Genomic DNA, 20,102 nt, shown 5'->3' on the forward strand with positions numbered 1-20,102 from the left:
GAAGAACCTGGAGGTTCTGGGCTGCTAATCTGTGGCAGGTTTCCGGTCCTTGGTGTCCAGAACATCTGAGGTCCAGCAGAACCTGGTCGGGTTCGGATTGGGTCGGGTTCAGGTCATGAGTCTGACAGCAGCAGGATGGAGGCGGTGTGTGTGTGAGAGAGAGAGAGAGAGAGCAGTGTGTGTTCAGGTTGTGTGTGTTTATTCTGTGTGTGTTTATTCTGTGTGTGTGTTCAGTGTGTGTTTATTCAGTGTGTGTGTTCAGTGTGTGTTTATTCAGTGTGTGTGCTGTGGGCGGAGCCACCGCGCTCCGCCCCGCTAGTCCCCCGCCAGCAGCAGCTCCCCGCCGGCAGAGCCATGGTCTCGGTCTCGGCGGCCGGCAGCAGCAGCTCATGTTGTCCGCTCCGAGGGAGACCTTCCCGGGTGTCACCTTCAGCGGAGCGCCGGCGGTGAGTCCTGTCCTGTCCGTCTCTGTCCTCTCTGCCTCCGCTTCAGCATCGCAGCTACTTTAGCCCAAATGTTCTCGGTTATTATTCTGACTTTATAAATTTATCTCTAATTATTCAGCATCTAAATCTGACAGATTCAGCCTAAAAACTCAAACTGGTTTTTCTGAAGTTAAACCAGTAATCTGGATATTTAAGTGAAAAGATTTTCTTACTTTTACTTTTTTAATCTCATGTTATTATTAAACATTTTGCTTTCGGTGGTTTCAACTCGATTTCTGCTGTTTCTGTAATCAGTTTCCGACCTGAAACCAAAATAAATCTTAAATATCAGAACAACAATCAGCCTTTGTTCTAGTTAGTTTTCTCTCCGGTCAAACAGCCGTTAAAACCCGTTAAACCCGGAAATAATCAGATTTATTCCGGCAGCTCTGGAGGTTCACTGAGGACTTCATCTATTCAAATTAAAGCTAATTTCATTCACCTGGAGGGGAATAAAACATGTAATTTATTAAAACAGCACAAAGGTGAATTTTCCTCTGAATCCATTTAATTAAAATTTCATTTAACATTAATTTGACCAGAATAGACAGAAACCTGCATCAGATTATTATTTAGATTATGCATTTATTTTTATTACTTAGCAATTATTATTCATTTACATTTGATGATGATGAATACTTTATTAATCCCCAAAGGGGAAATTCAAGACATCACACACAACATACACTACAATTCACACAATATACCACAAAAACACTAAATCACCAAATTAACACAATTACCAGACCAACATTACTAAGAGCTAAAAATACTAAAAATTTATTGTTTAGATATTTATTTTTATTAGTTATTGTTTATTTTATTTATATATTTTAAATATTTATGTATTTATTTAAATGTACTGATTGTCTAACATTAATAAACATATCCTTGTCTTCCTTTAATCAGTTGATTCTGGTAGATTTTAAACCTTTTATTCATTAAAAACAAACTAAATAATTAACTATTTTTTCTGGCTTTGAGAACCAAAAACTCTGAAATAATTTTCTTTCATATTGGAAATAAAAACCCATAAATTAGTTTATTATAGGATAGAAACAGGATAAAATATAATAGAAAACTAATAATATTAATCAGAAATGTAACAGTGTTTTATTTTAATAAAGATCATTAAACTGCTGCAGAAAATATAATTACCATAATTAATATAATTAATATAATTAATATAATTAAGATCCTCTGTCGTATTTCTATGATGAATTAATTAATCAGCAGCTCGGAGCTGTTAAAAGTTTCTGTCTTTAAATCCGATTTTAGGGTCTGATTGATGATTGATCGGTTCTGATGGACTAATATTGGATCAATGAATCAGATTAAACCAGATTATTAATCTGGTTATTCCAGCTGCAGGCGAAACGCCACAGGAAGTAAATAAATCATTTTATTGACCGCAGGAGGATCAGAGGGATCAGCAGTGTGTGTGTGTGTGTGTGTGTGTGTGTGTTGGGGTGTATACTGTGTGTGTGTGTGTTGGGGTGTATACTGTGTGTGTGTGTGTGTGTGTGTGTGTGTTGGGGTGTATACTGTGTGTGTGTTGGGGTGTATACTGTGTGTGTGTGTTGGGGTGTATACTGTGTGTGTGTGTGTGTGTGTGTGTGTGTGTGTGTGTGTGTGTTGGGGTGTTGAGTGTCTCCTCGTCTTTTCACTTCTAAAATAACTCCACCAGTCCAGTGGAAACTCTGAGTGTATAAATAGACGGTGTGATGATGATGATGATGATGATGATGATGATGATGGCGGCCCCCCCTTCCCCCCCAGGAGGCCGGGATGGACCAGGGGGCGTGTCCTAAGGAGCTGGGCTCCTCCAATCAGCTGCGGCTGCTGCTGCTCTACATCCTGGTTCCCACCGTCAGCCTGCTGGGGGCGCTGCTGCTGCTGCTGCTGGGCCTGGCCCTGACAGGTAGGGGCCACACCTGGGGGAGGGGTCCGAACCGCAGCACCGGGTCAGAACCACAGAGGGAGGGGAGGGTTAACGTGTCAGGTTCATGTTTTCACTCCAGTTCATCCTGTCATTTTTTATTCTTTCTTTCAACCGTTTCTCCTCTTTTCATTCTTCCACTTTCTGTCCCTCCATCAGTTTTCCTCCTTCCTTCAACCCATCAACCATCCTTCCCCTGTTTTCCTCACTTCTTCTCTTTCATCCCTCCATCTCCAGTTCTTCTGGAGGAGGAGGGATGACACACATGCCGTGTTGATTTAACGTCGTCTTTCTGTTTCTCTCTGCGTGCTTCATCTGGTCTCCATGACAGCAGGGAGTCCCTCGGCCAATCAGAGCCAGGCTCAGTGAAGGAATGTCAAACATTTAGGCAGGTAGTGAAACAGACGCTGCTGTCGTCCCTCCATCCTCCTCTCCTGTCGTTTTTAATCTTTTCTTGCTCTGGATCTCCTGCTGCTCCTCCTCCTTCATGGAGTCTCTCCATTAGACGCCTAATGATGCGTGACGCCTCCTCTTCCTCCTCCTCTTCCTCCTCCTCCTCCTCCTCCTCTCTGTGTCTCTACCGCCTCCAGTCTTCGCTCCAGCAGCAGGACAAAGCAGCTCCTGTTGCCATAGATGCTCAGCAGATGTTCCTCTGATTTGAGCTCAGAAAATACAAATAAATTTATCCATAGAGCCACCAAAGGTCAGCAAACCACCCACTGACCCCTGACCTCTGTGGACCAACCCATCTGGACCATCAGGGAGTTTAGTGAACTGATATCTGTTCTACTAAACCTGCAGAAAGTACTGCAGTTAGGCCTCCTGACCAGCAGGGGCAGCAGGAACCAGCTGGTTGGTTAGAAGCTCGTCCTTCTTGTATGACCTCAGTGAACTTTGACACAATCCTAAAACCTGACATTAATAAGATGTTTATGAACATAAAGCAGTAAAATATCTTCAGTTCTGGAGGAAATCAGGACTGAGGTTCTGGGACAGAACCGTGTTCTGACCTTCAGTCAGCTGATCTGGACCTCAGAGTTACTGGTTTCATTCCTGTTAGTGGGAGGCCAGTATCGTCTGCATACAGTGAAACATGTAGCCTGTTAGCGTAGCATCCAAAGAGGCAGTGACTGTTCTGGGTTCAGTCTGAGCTCAACGCTGGATCAGAAACAAATCAATAGTTTCATTCAAACTATCCAAACATCCAGAATCTGGTTTTGTTTTCTGTAGATCAACATTTTACCAGAAATTTAATCTAGATAAATATCCTAGAAATATGAGACAAAAATAACTTAAACGTTACATTTAGTCTCGTTATAAGAGCTTGATCAGTAACTGATGATGATGATGGTTTTCACGTTGAGCAGTGAGGAAGATATTTTTACATTCTCTGATTTCACCAAAAACACTCAGCCGGTCGCCATGGTAACGGGTCCGGCTTTTCGGGTCCTTTTGTTTCTTTACAAGATTAATAAAAAAAAACTGAAATCAGAAATTAATGCAGAAAAAAACCTGATTCTGATACAGAGAGACTGGTTCTGGTTCTAGACCCGGTTCTGGTTCTAGTTCTAGACCTGGTTCTGGTTCTAGACCCGGTTCAGCTTCTGGCTCTGGTTCTAGATCTAGATCTAGACCTGGTTCTGGTTTTAGTTCTGGTTCTGGTTCTGGTTCTGGTCGGTCCCGGTCTCACCCCTCCCTGCCTCTCCTCAGGTATTTTTGGCGCCGCCCCCCTGGACTCCAGGCCCCTCCTCTCCAACAGCAGCCATGGTTACCATGGCAACAGCACAGCGTCCCCCTCCAAGGCCTCGTCCTCGGTGAGGAGCCAGGTGGTTCACGTCGCGTACAGCCAGAGCACACCTGCAGCTCCGCCCGCCTCTCAGGCTCCGCCCACCGGGCTTCCTGATTGGCTGGCCTCCGTGACATCACTGAGCACCGCCGGGCCGGCCAGCAGCTCCACCCCGGCGCCAGACGCAGGTAAACCTACCTGTAGAGGGCGTCGATATCAACATAAATGATAAAAATCATTAATAAATCAATAATCGATTCTTTAATCAAAATGACAGATCTTGTGGAGCCAAAGAGGAAAAGTTGTGATATTTGTGATGATGTCATATTTGTTGATCTCCCACCAGGGTTAGAAAACGGATGACGACGTTCAGTGTGACGTTTTGTGACTCGTATTGATTATGGATCATAAACCAATAAATCAGGACTGATGCAGCGTCAATAAACTCAGTTTGTCACCAATTTGGAGAAACTTTGCAGTAAAGTCAGAAAAAATGGAGATTTGTTGATTCTGTGTGAATTTTGTGAAAAACTGTAAGGATTACTGGTGTCATCTGAAGGGCCACATAAACGGCTTCAGCGGCCCAGATTTGGCCCCCGGGCCTTGAGTTTGACTCCAGTGTGTAGGAGAGCTGGAAGACAATGATTCCCAGAATCCTTCAGGGCTGCAGCCACTTTCTGTCTGTCTTGTTGATCCAGTTAGGCGGTTCTGAGCTGAATTCTGATCCTCTGCTGTCTCCCTCTGTCTCTGTGGGGACACTGGTGGACCAGCAGAACCTGGTCTGGGTCCAGGTCCATAGGCAGCAAACAGAGCAGAGTTTATTTCTGATCGATGATTGATTGATTAAAGATTCCCCTCGTCTCCGTCCCTCTGCTGTCCTCCTCAGTCTCTCTGTCTCAACCGGACATGGAGGTGAATGCTAATGAGCCGGGCTCTGTCCTCAGCTCTGATTGGCTGCTGGGAGCTGAGCTCTGATTGGCTGCTGGGAGCTGAGCTCTGATTGGCTGCTGGGAGCTGAGCTCTGATTGGCTGCTGGGAGCTGAGCTCTGATTGGCTGCTGGGAGCTGAGCTCTGATTGGCTGCTGGGAGCTCATCAGACTCAGTGGATGTTTAACCTGCAGATGTTCAAAGCAGCTGAGCAGAACCGGACCGAATTGGACCGGATCCTCTGAGGTTCTGCAGCATCAGGCTGTGATTGGAGGTTAGCGTTAGCTTCTCTGCTAGCATAGTTACTCTGCAGAAAACATTCAGGGGTGAAAGGTCAGGCTGATGGAGCAGAATCAGGCCTGAACTGAGGCAGACCTGCCAGGTGGTGGCGCCCCCTGCTGGTCAACAGGCTCATTTGTTCCTGGAGCTGCAGCCTCATCCCTCTGGTTCTGGTTCTGGTTCTGGTTCCTGCAGGTCGGTGTCAGCTGGTCCTGGAGCCTCAGTGCCACATGCTGCCCTACAATCAGACCTGGCTGTCCTCCTCCGTCGCCGTGGTGAAGAGTTCAGAGGTCGACATGTTGCTAAGGTAACCAGTTCACACTGACATGACGCAGCACACTCCCGCTAATAGCGGAGCTCATTTTTCATTTAGCACTTTAGCATTTTTGCTAACTTGAAAACATTTAGCGCACTTAGCTTCCTGTAAAATAATGTTAGATAAATTCATGAGCTCTAATTTGATTGGTTGCCTTTAGCTAACTAAAGTTTGAGTTTTTAGTTTTTAGCTAGGTTCCCTTTGGGTCATGACATCAAATACTGCAGGTAGAGATGGTTCCTGTTGGAGCTGGACTGGAAACACGTCCATCAGCAGCTGGTCTGGTTCTGGTTCCTCATCTTTGGGTCGACTGGGTTCAGAATCTCTGAAGCTTCTGATGGATCCTAAACATCTTTCTGCAAATGGATTAAATGTTTCCAGTTTGCTGGGTTGTTGTTGTTGTTCTGAACCTCGGAGCGGGTCGGTTGGGCGGTTCTGGCGGGTTTGGACCTGAACCCGGGCGTTTTGTGCTGCAGGTTCTTCAGCTACCTCAGCAGACTCTCCTGCTACAGACACATCCTGCTGTTCGGCTGTTCGCTGGCGCTGCCCGAGTGTCTGGAGGCCGACGGGACCGACAGCAGGTAGGACTGTTTATCCTAATGACCTGCTGACGGTTTCCCAAAGGATGCTGGGATATGTAGTCCCTCTGCTATAAAATCCAAACACCTCATTCTCCCAACTGACAGACAACAGCTCAACGAGCAGATAAAGCAGAGATACGTTCGATCCTATCAGGGGAATCAACACCAAACTAAAGATTCTCACATAAAACAGCATCAAAAACACCAAAACAGAACATCCAGTCTGTTACATTCTGCTGTCAGGATGGATGTTTTTATTGTGATTATTAATATATTTTCTTTTTTTTTATAAACGATCCGGCAGCTGGGAGTTCAGGACCAGGAATAAAACACCATCTGAAATTAGGACACACACATTTACACAAACACACACACCGTCAGTAACAGTAGCTTCAACTCCGTCTGACCTCTGACCTCTGAGTTCTGCTCCAGAGAATGTGAATCTAATGGAGCTGGGAGCATCTGGTCGTCCTGGTCCAGATGGTTCTATGACCCGGAACCCAAGACTAGAACCAGTACCTGTTAGAAATCAGTTACTGCTGCAGGTTTAAATATCTTGGTTACCATGACAACTGACAGGACAGGCATTAATCTAACATCGGTTAGATTAATCATCCTCAAAGAAAGGACCTGATGTTCTGCTGGTCGGGTCAGTTTGGTTTGGATCAGAACGACATGGATCGGTTCAGATAGCTTATGCTGTTTGTCTGATCCTGTTGAACAGCTCCTGGGTTCAGTTCTGTTTAGGGTTCTGGGTCAATAGTTCCTGTTCAGCAGCGGTTTAAAGATGGCGTCACTTCCTGTTAGACGATCTGAGCTTTGGTTGTTGAACTGCTTCACATCTGATCCAGGCTCCTCTCTCCAAAAACGTCTCCAACTGGTGAAACTCTGAAGTTAGACGGTCCCACCAGAGATCTAGGTTTGGTTCTGACCGGGTTCTGTCGGTTCAGTTCCCTCCAGGTTCTGTAGGTCCGGTTCTGACCGGTTCTGACCCGCTGTGCTCCTGCAGGAAGGTGGTTCTGCCCTGCTCGTGGTTCTGTGAGGCGGCCAGAGAAGGCTGTGAACCCGTCCTGCAGATGTTTAACGCCTCCTGGCCCGACTTCCTGCGATGCTCCCAGTTTAACCAGAACGCCTCGTCACCTCCATCGCCGTCGCCCGTGGCAACCAGCAGCCTCACGTCTCCTGCCTGTTTCTCACCTCGTCAAGTCAAAGGGAAACCCTGTGAGTCACAACCACACACCTGCTGCTGCAGGTAAACCGTCACATGGTACCATGACATCACCTGTCTGTCTGCTCTCTGATTGGTCGGCAGCTGTCTGCGGTGGGAAGGACAACTTCCTGTGTGCGACTGGAATTTGTGTCCCTCAGAAACTGGTGTGCAACGGTTACAACGACTGTGACGACTGGAGCGACGAGACACACTGCGGTGAGCTCACACACACACACACACACACACACACACACACACACACACACACACACACACACACACACCCATACACACACACACACCCACACACACACCCACGCACACACACACACACACACACACACCCACCCACACACACACACACACCCACACACAGTGTTTTCAGCCCGTTTTCAGCCCGTTGCCATGGTGATGTGTGTGCTGGTAATTGATTGGCTGACAGCAGGGTGGGGCTTCCTGTGCGTGTGTGACATCAGCCTGTTGTCGTGGGAACGCCTCTCCTGACCTCTCCCTGACCCCTACCTTCATCCTGCAGGAATTTTGGGTCGGTCAGAACCGCTGGACGGAGGATCAGAGCCAGAATAAATGATCTGAACCGGATCTGGACCGGGTCAGACTGTGAGGATGATGATGATGATGATGGTCTGTCTCTGTTGCAGAATGTCCTGATGAAGAGTTTCGGTGCAACACGGGCCGCTGCCTGAGTCCGGTTCTGGTCTGTGATGGTTATGACGACTGTGGAGATCTGAGCGACGAACTGAACTGTGGTGAGAAAACTTTTAACCTTTAACCTTTAACCTGAACCAACCAGGAAACAGAGAGCAGGCAGAGCAGACTGACTGACTGACTGACTGACTGACTGACTGACTGACTGACTGACTGACTGACTGACTGACTGCCACCTGGAGGCCAGAGAGGGGATAGCAGCAGGAGAAAACAGCCTGCTGAGTCTCCTGGTGGTGACTGGTGTGTGTGTGTTTGTGTTTCCGTGTGTTTCTGTTTCTGTGTGTGTGTGTGTGTGTTTCTGTGTGTGTGTGTTTCTGTTTCTGTGTGTGTGTTTCTGTTTCTGTGTGTGTGTGTGTGTTTCAGTGTGTGACCTGTCCCAGGAGCACCGCTGTGGGGACGGACGCTGCGTCTCCAGGGACTGGATCTGTGACGGAGACCACGACTGCCTGGACAAAAGTGATGAGACCAACTGCTGTGAGTTCCTGTCAGAAACATGAGTTCTGGGTCGGGGCGTTCGGGTTCTACCTGGCAGAAACCCGGTTCTGGTTCTGTTTGTCTGCAGCCTGTAGGAGCCAGGGCCTGCTGGAGTGCAGGAACGGTCAGTGCGTTCCCGCGGCTTTCCGCTGCGACGGCGAGGACGACTGCAAGGACGGCAGCGACGAAGAGCACTGCAGCCGGGAGCAGAGTGAGACATCTCTCCATTTCACCCATCTCTGCTCTTCTTTCCTCTGTTCAAACATGAGAAATAAAGACTCAACCTTTATGCTTCAGATCATCATAGGTTTACCTTATTAGAGAAGATCAGAAACTGGCTGATGAACTGAAAATGATTCTTTTTAAATCTTGAATAATTAATGTCCTGATCCAGGGCCGCTGCCAGGAATCTGGGGCCCCAGGGCAACAAATTAAATTGGCCCCCATGCAGCTGCTGTTTTCTTGAGTTTATCTGAAACATCAAAAGTGTCACAATTTTAAAGTCTTGCTTTCTTTAATAACTAACAGAATATTTACTGCTCATCAATTTTACATCCAACAGTCCAAATACAGTTTGCAGCAGGTTGATCAATGTTTCTATTAGTTTTAGATCCTGACATGTTTCTCAGAGGCAACATGTAAAATATACATAAAACAATCCAGATTTCTCATAAATGTTATGTAGCTGCATTTTATTCAAGCTGCAGTTTATAACTTTAATAAAATAAAATGTTTTCTCCATAAAACATATAAAACTAAAACTCTCAAGTCTCTGATTGGTTGTTTCTAGATAGAACTGGAAATAGATTTTTCACAGATTATCTCTCATGTCATACAGACACAACATGATGACAGTTTTAACAAACATGTAAAATATATTTTTATAAAAGTTACTGCAGCTTTAATTGTTAATTAAAACGGGTCAGGAGGAACTGGAGCTGCTGCTGACCGACTCACCTGTTGGTAAAGTTCAATTTATCAATATGTTGATAATTTCTTTCCTTAATTCATTAAATGTTGGTGAAATGGAGGCTAACAGTCTGTAGCTAAGCTAACTATGCTAAATGTTGATAATCTCACTCAGTCTACCCACCTCAGAGAAAAACTGGGTTATAAATTAACTCTTTTACCTTTTTCTCTCTATTTCTTTTTAAAATAAATAAAAAATAAAACAAATAGTGGAGGGCCCCCTGGTGGTCAGAGGCCCTTAGTACTGTCCTAACGTTTCCCCTCTATACAGCTGCCCTGGTCCTGATTCAGCTTCACTATTCCCACCCAGATATATTAAAACACATAAAATCCCAGTAGGCTGAAGGATGTTAGGAAGATTTACAACTCAATGCTCAGGCAAACTGGTGAAAATCATTGGATCATGTGATGCTAACTCCCACCTGTAGGTGGCAGTGTTTCTTACTTTTACTTCAGCCTTGATGTCAAGATATCATCTGTGATTCATTTACTGTCACATGTGCAAAGCAAAATTATCACTAAATTCCTTGTAAATATTTCTGAAGTAGATTTTTGAGAAAATCACAGAAATAATCGTGATATTCTGGAATATATCTCTGCATTCAGCAACAATCATCTACTTTATTCCATGTTTTTATTTTAAACAGAAGTTTGAATTCTTACCTGATGACCTCATGATGCCGTAGCTAACAGTTAGCATGACATGTTGAACTTTTAACATGATAATATCAAACTGACTGAACTTATGTAGAGCTTTTCCAATCATTTTGACCATTCAGAGCATTTTACACTACAGTCACAATCACACAGAGGAACCATGCTACTGATGGTTCCTCTGCTGATGGTTCCCTTCCTGATGGTTCCTCTGCTGATGGTTCCCTTCCTGGTGGTTCCTCTGTTGTCTCCTCCAGACCCGTCCAGCTGCCTCCCCAGTCAGCCTGGCTGCAGTTCCTCCTCCTGTCCAGCATGTGGAGCCGGTCCCGTCGCCTGTGATCCCCGGAGCAACAACTGCTGTGAGTAGAGAGAGAACCGGTCGTCACCTGAGTCGGGTCCAGACCAGCTGAGGGAAACATGAAAATGTTGGAGAGTAAAACTCCCTGGTTTACAGTTCAGATAGCAGCTGGTGGAGCCCCCTACAGGTCTGACTGGATAACATGTGTCCCCCTGGTGGTGGGACTGGTAACTGCAGCCTGTCTCCCCCTGGTGGTGGTTCTGGTTCTGACTTCTCTCTGACCTGCAGCGCGCTGTGAGCCCATCACCCTGGAATTGTGCATGAACCTTCCCTACAACCAGACCAGCTTCCCAAACTTCCTGGGCCACCTGTCCCAGAGAGAGAGCTCCGTGTCCTGGGAGTCGTCCCTGTTCCCGGCGCTGGTCCAGACGGGCTGCTACCAGTACCTGATGTTCTACGCCTGCACCCTGCTGGTCCCTAAGTGCGACCCGCTCAGCCTGCAGAAGGTGCCCCCCTGCAGGTCAGTGGCTGCGTCCGCTGCTACCCGGTTAGCGGCGGCTGCAGCTGAGTCCCCCGTCCTCCGTCCTGCAGGTCGCTGTGCCGCAGCGCCAAGGAGAAGTGTGAGTCGGTGCTCGGCATTGTGGGTCTGCAGTGGCCTGAGGACTCCGACTGCAGCCAGTTCCCAGAGGATGGAGGAAACTCCACCTGCCTGCTGCCGGAGGACGGAGTCGACGGTACGGTTTGTCCTGATGATGACGATGACGTCTCGCCTAACTCTGAAACATTGATGCTGCTGCGTTGCCATGGTTACAGAGTGCTCCCCCAGCCACTTCAAGTGTCGGTCCGGCCGCTGCGTCCTGGCGACCAAGCGCTGCGACGGACACCTGGACTGTGACGACCACAGCGACGAGGACAGCTGCGGTGGGTCGGCGTCCTGATGGCGTCCTCCTGTCCTGTTGTCTGTAGTCTGACCTGCTGTCTGTAGTCTGACCTGCTGCTGTCTCCGCCTCAGGCTGCTCTGAGCGCGCTCTGTGGGAGTGTCCCGGCAGCACGCTCTGCATCAAGCCCACCATGATCTGTGACGGCTTCCCAGACTGCCCCCTGCAGGTGGACGAAGCCAACTGCTGTGAGACTGTTTCCACTTCATAGACTCATGTGACCTATGAACTTTCAGTGAGGTGACCTGAAGCACTAAACATTAGTTCTGCTAACGCTAAGCTGCTCTGTATGGTGTTTAGCAGAATTAAATGCTAAACACTGTAGCTAGCGGCAGCTAAAGCTAAGATTTTTAGCAGAAGCTAATTTTATAGCATTATATTGAACCATGTTGATTCTCACTAAATGTGACAAGGTGACAAAAATGTCAGAACTATTCAGACGTTCATTTTGGCAGGAATTTAATTGTGTTTATAGAATAACTTGTTTCTAGAATAACTTGTTGTTTATAGAATAACTTGTTGTTTCTAGAATAACTTGTTGTTTTTCTGGATGCAGCCGCCTGCAGGGACAACGAACTGGCCTGTAACAACCACCAGTGTGTCCATCGGACCCTGTGGTGCGACGGGACCAAGCATTGCTCTGACAGCTCTGATGAGTGGAACTGTGGTACAGTCAAAGATTTATTCAGATGATTAAAGTTGGTTCATAACAGATCAGTGGATAAATGATGCAGAGCTGCAGAGAGAAACATGCACTGAGTGAAAGTAGTGGTTTTTAATGACTGTAGGGGGCGCTGTTGTTAGCTGATGGATCTTGTGTCGATCTTGGTCTCTGCAGTCTCTCTGTCGGATCGGTCCGGTTCTGTTCTGACCGTGTTTAAGACGGCAGCAGAGTATCAGGTCTGTGCCGACGAGTGGAACCCGGACCTGAGCAGACTGACCTGCAACCAGCTGGGACTAGGGTAAGGTTAGTAACAGACCAGTCAGACCAGTGGCTCCCTGACCTCAGCACTGATTCGTTACCAGTTCATTCATCCGTCTAGAGCAGAGTAACTGTACGGAGCTCCTCCTCAGGGCCCCGTCCTCGGTGTCCATGGTCCCTGACCAGCCTGGAGTACCGGGCCGTCGCCGTTGGTTACACGTCCATCCAGAGTGGAACCTCAGAAACGGTTCTGCTCTGCAGGCCCGACTGGAGAAGAGAAGGTACCGCTGATGAATACTTGAGTTTATCCCACAGTGAAGAACTGTGCCACTTTACTGTGGAGTTATTCAGAACGAAGGAATGAACTAAAGGACCAAATGGGTTCCTGGTTGGTTATAAACTGTGTTTTATTCTTTTCACTTCAGCAAACGGTGAATTTAATCCATGAAAATCCAACTAGAAACAAATTCTGTCTCTAATATCTTGTTTTTTAGAGTCAAGTTATCCCGGACAAGCCCCCAGTTTATAGAAAACACAACAGAGATACAAATATTGGGGGCTTGTCTGGGATCCATTCATGTTATAAATCCTCTGGTTCTGTCTGGATTTTGATCATATTTTTATGAAAACACAGAAAACCGACAATCAGATCTGATTAGTTCAGTTCTGGTTCTGTTTAATTTAGATTTTAACAAGAAATCACTGAACAGATGCTGAGAACGGATCAATGTGTGGATGAGACAAAACCTTATATAGCTGAACAGAAACTGAAGTTTTTATCTTTGGAACTAAAGAGGAACAATCTAGAGTTATATATCTAGTTATAAATATAGATATACAGATCTAATGTTATAGATCTAGAGTTATAGATCTAAAGTTATAGATTTAGAGAGACAGATCTAATGTTATAGATCTAGTTATAGATCTAGAGTTATAGATCTAAAGTTATAGATATAGAGAGACAGATCTAATGTTATAGATCTAGTTATAGATATAGAGTTACAGATCTAGAGTTATAGATCTAGAGTCAGCATGCAGCTAAAGTTATTACAGTCAGAAACCAGAGATCAGATCCAAAATCTGGGAGTAGTGATGACCTCTGACCTGAGCCTCCAGAGCCACATAAAGACGTTCCAAAGCCGGTCTTCTGTCACCTCCAGGATTAGTGATCCTCCTGTAACCTGGAACAAACTGCAGTAAACTGCTGACCTGCTGAAACGCTGAGCTAGTGAAATGTTTCTTTCAGCTGCTTGTTTCTGAAACCTGCGGTAACTGTTCTATGTATGTAGGTCTATAATCAACCTTTGACTGGTTTCCTGTGATGTTCTCCAGTACAGTGATGTCTAATCTGTGTGTATTTCCTGTTCCTGATGGTCGGGCCTCCTCCAGCCACGCCTGCCACTCCAGGAGGAGAGTTTCTGTCAGCTGCTCCAGACCAGGTATCCGCCTCCCGCAGGACGGTTCTGACCTGACGTCCATCCTGACCTTGACCTTCTGTCGCCCTCAGAGTGTGGTCTGCGTCCGGCGCTGGCCCTCCGTCCTCACAGGAAGAAACGGATCCTGGGGGGCCGGGTGTCAAGACGCGGGGCGTGGCCCTGGCAGTGCTCGCTGCAGAGCGGTCAGAGCGGACACGTGTGCGGCTGCGTCCTGATTGGCCGGCGGTGGGCTCTGACCGTGGCTCACTGCTTCGAGGGGTGAGAGGCCGGCTCCGTGCGTCTGGTTCTGGTTTTTGGTCCCAGCTCATCTGGACCCGGTTCTGTCCACCAGGAGGGAGAGCGCGGAGCTGTGGAAGGTGGTTCTGGGCCTGACCAACCTGGACCACCCCGGCGCCCACAGCCAGACCCGCGGCGTTCGCTCCATCGTCGTCCATCCGCGCTACAACCGGGCCGTGGTGGACTACGACATCAGCGTGGTGCAGCTGGACTCTGAGGTCAGAACCTCCAGAACCGCTCCGACCCAAACAGAGACGGCCGGTTCTGACCGGTTCTGGCTCCCTACAGGTGGAGGAGACGGCCCACGTCAGGCCGGTGTGTCTGCCGCGGCCGGGTCAGCTGCCGACCCCGGACTCCTACTGCTACATCACCGGCTGGGGTCACATGGGCAACCGGAGTGAGTAGAGGCTGGTTGCCATGGCGATGGGGTCATCAGACCGGAACCAGAACAGCCAGAACCACAGATATACATAATTTAGATATACATACTGTAGATATACACAATGTAGATATACATACTGTAGATATACATACTGTAGATATACGGCCGTGTCGAGGAATAAAGCCTCCTTACGTGGGTTGTGGTTAACCCCTGCACCACCACAGTACATCCCAATCAGAAAGATTCCCGACCCAAACCGACCCGTTGATCCTCCTGATCTCGGTTCTGACGTTTCTCTCCAAGCAGATTCTCATTTTCAGTAAAACTCAAGTTGTTTTATAAAACCCACAATATAAAAATATGAACACAAACCTGAGTTTGATGCTCTGACAGCTGCTGAGTCAAACAGTTTCTGAGACGTTTCCGTCTCTGAGGTTCTTGTAGTTCAAACTGTAGCCATCACTGACGGGACGTTTCCTCAAAGCCTGCAGGAGGAAAAGTTTTCCAGCTCATCTTCTGTCTATTTCTGAAATCTGGACAGACTGAGAGAGTTTCTGTTATTAACTTTATATTTAATACATTTTCCTTTGACTCACAGCCTGTTAACAGAACCAACCGAGTCCAAGTTCCTCCTTCATCATCTAGATCTGTTTCCCAGATTATATTCTGAATTTTACTATTTCTGACCAATGGGTTCATTTTATAAACATAATAAAACATTTGTAAACATTATAAAACATTTAGAAACATTATAAAACATTTAGAAACATTATAAAACATTTATAAACATAATAAAACATTTATAAACATAATAAAACATTTATAAACATAATAAAACATTTATAAACATAATAAAACATTTATAAACATAATAAAACATTTATAAACATAATAAAACATTTGTAAACATAATAAAACATTTGTAAACATTATAAAACATTTAGAAACATTATAAAACAGTTTTCTGGGAATTCCAGAAAACATCGTTCTGTCTTTCGTACGTTTTCTCAGTTGTAAATATCTCCAGATTTTTTCCCTCCAGCTTAAACTTTTCAATAAAACTTGTATATTTATTAGATTTAAATGTTTGTCAGGATGGTTGGGATGATCTTTGCTGCTTTTCTAAAGAAAATATTTGATCTTTTTCTTGTATCTTAAAATAATTTGTTGGGTTTACAGATCGATATCAGTCCAGTAATAATTAATCAAAGGAGCCGTCTTTATTATATTTATCATACATTTGATCAAATGCAGCTTGTTCCAAGTTTCCATGTTAGTTTTGATTTTAGTGATCAGATTTAGACTATTAATATTTTATGATCCATGTTGATGTAAACAACAAAAACAAATAGAGATGTTGTGTTTATTATAACATCATGAATAAAGTGATAATTAACATGTTTAGCTGCAGGTTGCAGAGCAGCTTGTTTTCCTCTCAGTGTTTCTGTTTCATCCTGATGGTCATCAGATCCGAACGTGACGGACTGTTTCTGTCTGACTGTTTCTGTCTGACTGTTTCTGTCTGACTGTTTCTGTCTGTCTGTTTCTGTCTGACTGTTTCTGTCTGACTGTTTCTGTCTGACTGTTTCTGTCTGACTGTTTCTGTCTGACTGTTTCTGTCTGTTTCTGTCTGTTTCTGTCTGACTGTTTCTCTGCTCGTGTTTCTCTGTGATTTTTGGGTCGGAGCTGAAACTGGACAGGAAACGGAGGAGAGCAGCTTCAGTATCAGAAGATCCAGATCAGTTTAATGTTCCCACGTCACTCAGCCGTTCAAAACTTCCCTTTATTTCAACAAACAAAAAACCAACAGACCATTTGAAGCAGTGAGGGGTTAAAGGTCATCCTGTCCCTGTGGAGTTTTTCCTTCCTTTCATCAGATCCAGTTCTTTGTTTTCTCCTCATGTTGTAGAGAAACAGCAGAGAAAAACTTCTCTGATTTGCTAAAAGTCAGACAGGAGAGTGTGAAGAGCCAGAATGAGAGCCATGTTTCCTGTGTTGTCCGGAGCACCTGAACGCCTCACGGTGTGTTTCTGTCCTCAGTGCCCTTCAAGCTCCAGGAAGGCGAGGTCCGCATCATCTCCATGGCGCAGTGCCAGTCCTACTTCGACATGAAGACTATAACTCCCAGGATGCTTTGTGCCGGATATGAAGCCGGAACCGTGGACTCCTGCATGGTACCAGAAGCTCTCAGTAGGTCAGTTCTGGGTCAGAACCGTCTGTAGAACCGGCTGTGTGTTTCAGGGCGACAGCGGCGGCCCGCTGGTGTGCGAGGAAGACGAGGGTCTCCGCTGGACGCTCTTCGGCCTGACGTCCTGGGGCAGCGTCTGCTTCAGCAAGGTGTTGGGGCCCGGCGTCTACAGCAACGTGACCCACTTCACCGCCTGGATCCAGCAGCAGATCTACGTTCACAGCTTCCTGTCCGACTGACCCGGCAGGAAGTGATGTCACTGCTGGGGTCAGACCCCTTGACTGTGCCTGGAACCACAGAACCAGAACCAGAACCTCTGCATCCGTCACACTGGACCACATCACACATAGAGATTCATGTTTCCATTTCAACCAGATGGGTCCCAGCAGTAAACGACGGCTGGTCCCACTTCCTTTATTTTCAAATTAAGAGCGTTTTCCAACAACATCCTGAATGTTTTATTAATTATGTTTGTTGTGTTTAAGCTGCTGATTCTGAAACATTTTGTTTCCAGGTTTCAGAAAAATTTAAGTCAAAACTGAAATCTTTATTTTTATAAATTTAAAGTCCAGGATAAACGTCTCTGTGGCGTTTAAATATTAAATCATTTAAAACAGAAACTCAGAGGAAAAACCTTCATTTAGACCTTCAGGGTCTTTTAACAGGAACTTTTTATTTTAATAGAAATTTTATTTTTGTTGAGATTAAAAATGATTTTTCAGAAAAACTTGATCAGAAACAACTTCCTGTCTCTTCCAACTCGTTCCTGAAAGTTTCTCCATTTCAGGTTGTTTATTAAAATCTGACTAATTGAATTAATGAACAACGTTAATCAACTTCCCACAATGCTTCACTCTGTAGGGACGGTGATCACCGTTAATAAGAACATCTGATATAAAAAAATCAACTGAAATGAAAAAAAAAGTTCTAATTTAAAAATCATTTTGAAAATCGTGAATATTTGATGATTTTAATTAAACATCTTTACATAAACACAATGACTGATATTTAAACAGCTATGAAGAAATTCTCAACATTTACAACTTTTCTACAAAATCATGTTAATATGGTTTATCTGAAATATTCATTTTATCAAATAATCAAGAGCAAAAATACATCCAGACTGTTTATTAGTAACAGTAGAACATTATAGATAAGGAGAAATGTAAACAAATCTAACAAACTATTAAATTAGCTAATTATTTAAACTTTACAGCTAAATCATATTTTTCTGTATTTCATTTATAAATATATCACCAACATGAAACCGTTTCTCTGTGATGTGAAGAACAGATGTAGCAAACTGACGCCATCTTCCTGTTTTACATGAAGGCTAGCTCTGTTAGCGCTAGCTCTGTTGGTGCTAGCTCTGTTAGCATTAGCTCTGTTGGTGCTAGCTCTGTTAGCGCTAGCTCTGTTAGCACTAGCTGTGATGGTGTAGCTCTGTTAAAACCAGCAGATTGATTTTAATCATAATCATTAATTAAGGTTTAATCTTCTCACAAACAGAATAATTGAATGAAAATGAACAACATGTTTTACTTTATCTGAGATTGTTAGCATTTAACTCAACTAGCTTAATGCTAATAGTTTGTTTTAGCAGGAAAAAGCGACACAAGCTCATCTTTACATTTTCATTTAAAACATCTTCAGTCATAAACACACAGAGGTTATAACAGTTTAACGCAGCACAATTTATTATTTTGGTACAAATGAACCCAAATAAAGGAGATCAGTGTGTTTATCTGACTGACACTATGATTCATAACGGTTAAAATCATTTTTAGTTACAAAATTGATGAAGGAAAGTTTTCTGTTTGTTCTGGTAAATATTCATCGTTTTGCTGAATCCATGTTTTAGTTTCCAGACTTAAAGTTCTGGGTTCTGGACTCAACTGGATGTTGTGAATGTTAACGACACTCAGAACATCCAGAACATCCAGAACATCCAGAACATTCCTCCACTGTTTGGGTTTCTATCAGTGTTTGCTACAGATTTTGTACGTTGCGCTTCTCACAAGACGGTGTGTGAGGGTGTGTGTGTGTGTGTGTGTGTGTGTGTGTGTGCGTGTGTGTGTGTGTGTGTGTGTGTGTGTGTGTGTGTGTGTGTGTGTGTGAGGTCACCCAGTCACGCGTTCAGGTCGTGTTTTGCGTCTTGTTTCAGCCCTGATCAGTTTGTTGCCATGACGACCAGGTAGCGTCTGAAAGGCTTGTTGATCTGCTGCCTCTGGTGTTTTGGTGATTATTTGTTTGTATTTTCTGTTTGTGGCTCTAATAAATGATCCCACAGTCAGTGGGTTTGATTCACCGTCTGTCTGCATATTTTTAACTTCCTCTCCACAGAGGAAGGAAACCAGCAGCTTTTTATAGACGGGATCAGACTGAAGATGTGTCAGAAATATTATTATTACTGGCATAAACCATCATATAAAACCTCCATAGATCAGTTATCAGCTCTGAGATCATGTAGGTTTATTAAACTAAAACAATCAGGAGTTTTTAATCTGAATATTAATGTTTCACATTTTATTTAAGTAAAGTTGTGAAAATACCAGAGGAGACATAAGAACATAACATGAGGTAGAAGAGAGGAAACTCATCATCCTGGTTCTGGTCCAATCTGACCGGAGCATGAAGAGTCGAACCAGAACCTTTTGGTTCCTCATCATGTTCCTGCCTGCAGATGAAGATCATCCTTCCAGTTATTGATCATGATCTTTGGTTCTGGTTCCAGATTGTTCTGAAGAGTCTCTGTGGTTCATGTAGCCACAGGCCAAGTGGATGAATCGATTCAGGTCCAGAAACCGTTTCTGTCCACGGTTCTGACCTGTGTTTTAATGTTGGTTCTTCTAGAACCAGCAGGGTTCTCGGTCCGAGTCCATCAGCTCCATCTGTTCATCCAGAACAGTCCAGACCCGGTTCCAGACGAATCAATGACTCATCCTGACCAAGTTCTGGGCGACAGTGGGCAGTAAGAACCAGGAGGAACCAGGTGACCCGGCCAGCTGGAGGAGGTTCTGGAGAACCTTACCGGTGGACCCGTGTTGTGTCTGGTGCTGACCCAGACACTGAGCGGTTCTGCCAACGTCAGAAGCTCTGAGCTCAGACGGGAAAACCTGCCATTATGGAGGCTGTTTGTCTGCAGGCCGTTAATACTGAGAGGTAATGCCAGGTTTGATACCCGGGATTTAGGACGGCGACAAACACAACAGGCGACAACCAGCTGCTAGCACACACACACACACACACACACACGCACACACACACCCATACAACTCACACACACACATGCTGTTCGCACACACATATGTTTGTG

At 45.1% G+C, this 20,102-nt stretch overlaps 1 protein-coding gene and 1 long non-coding RNA gene across 3 annotated transcripts; one reads left to right on the forward strand and one right to left on the reverse strand.

Annotated features, from left to right (window-relative positions):
- The first annotated feature begins 273 nt into the window (after positions 1-273).
- corin (corin, serine peptidase) lies at positions 274-19,545 on the forward strand. Of its 2 annotated transcripts, none has more exons than XM_044098539.1 (24): positions 274-446; positions 2,265-2,406; positions 4,135-4,398; positions 5,612-5,723; positions 6,209-6,313; positions 7,323-7,534; positions 7,626-7,739; positions 8,183-8,290; positions 8,613-8,723; positions 8,812-8,934; positions 10,604-10,705; positions 10,933-11,164; positions 11,236-11,378; positions 11,458-11,565; positions 11,657-11,770; positions 12,139-12,249; positions 12,421-12,544; positions 12,657-12,785; positions 13,894-13,943; positions 14,012-14,198; positions 14,272-14,434; positions 14,505-14,613; positions 16,639-16,792; positions 19,521-19,545. In XM_044098539.1, the coding sequence occupies exons 1-24, from the start codon at positions 390-392 to the stop codon at positions 19,528-19,530; spliced, it is 3,084 nt and encodes a 1,027-aa protein (XP_043954474.1). In that variant the 5' UTR covers positions 274-389; the 3' UTR covers positions 19,531-19,545. The 2 variants fall into 2 exon arrangements, with proteins under 2 accessions (XP_043954474.1, XP_043954473.1); XM_044098538.1 differs by lacking the exon at positions 19,521-19,545 and adding an exon at positions 16,840-19,094 and having other exon boundaries at positions 16,639-16,772.
- Positions 6,607-7,243, reverse strand: LOC122820884. Its single transcript, XR_006368882.1, has 2 exons — positions 6,728-7,243; positions 6,607-6,649 (listed from the first exon to the last, which is right to left on the reverse strand). It is a non-coding gene; the product is annotated as an uncharacterized LOC122820884 (long non-coding RNA).
- Positions 19,546-20,102: the final 557 nt, after the last annotated feature.

The sequence above is a fragment of the Gambusia affinis genome, linkage group LG18 (genome assembly GCF_019740435.1).
Source record: "Gambusia affinis linkage group LG18, SWU_Gaff_1.0, whole genome shotgun sequence".
In the NCBI taxonomy this organism is placed as follows: domain Eukaryota; kingdom Metazoa; phylum Chordata; class Actinopteri; order Cyprinodontiformes; family Poeciliidae; genus Gambusia; species Gambusia affinis.

Bases quoted from the DNA above. Each gene is read 5' to 3' on its own strand.
- corin (XM_044098538.1), top strand. From the start codon at position 390: ATGTTGTCCGCTCCGAGGGAGACCTTCCCGGGTGTCACCTTCAGCGGA. The intron at 4,399-5,611 runs GTAAACCTACCT...TGGTTCCTGCAG, and splicing joins CACCCCGGCGCCAGACGCAG to GTCGGTGTCAGCTGGTCCTG. The intron at 11,165-11,235 runs GTCAGTGGCTGC...TCCGTCCTGCAG, and splicing joins CAGAAGGTGCCCCCCTGCAG to GTCGCTGTGCCGCAGCGCCA.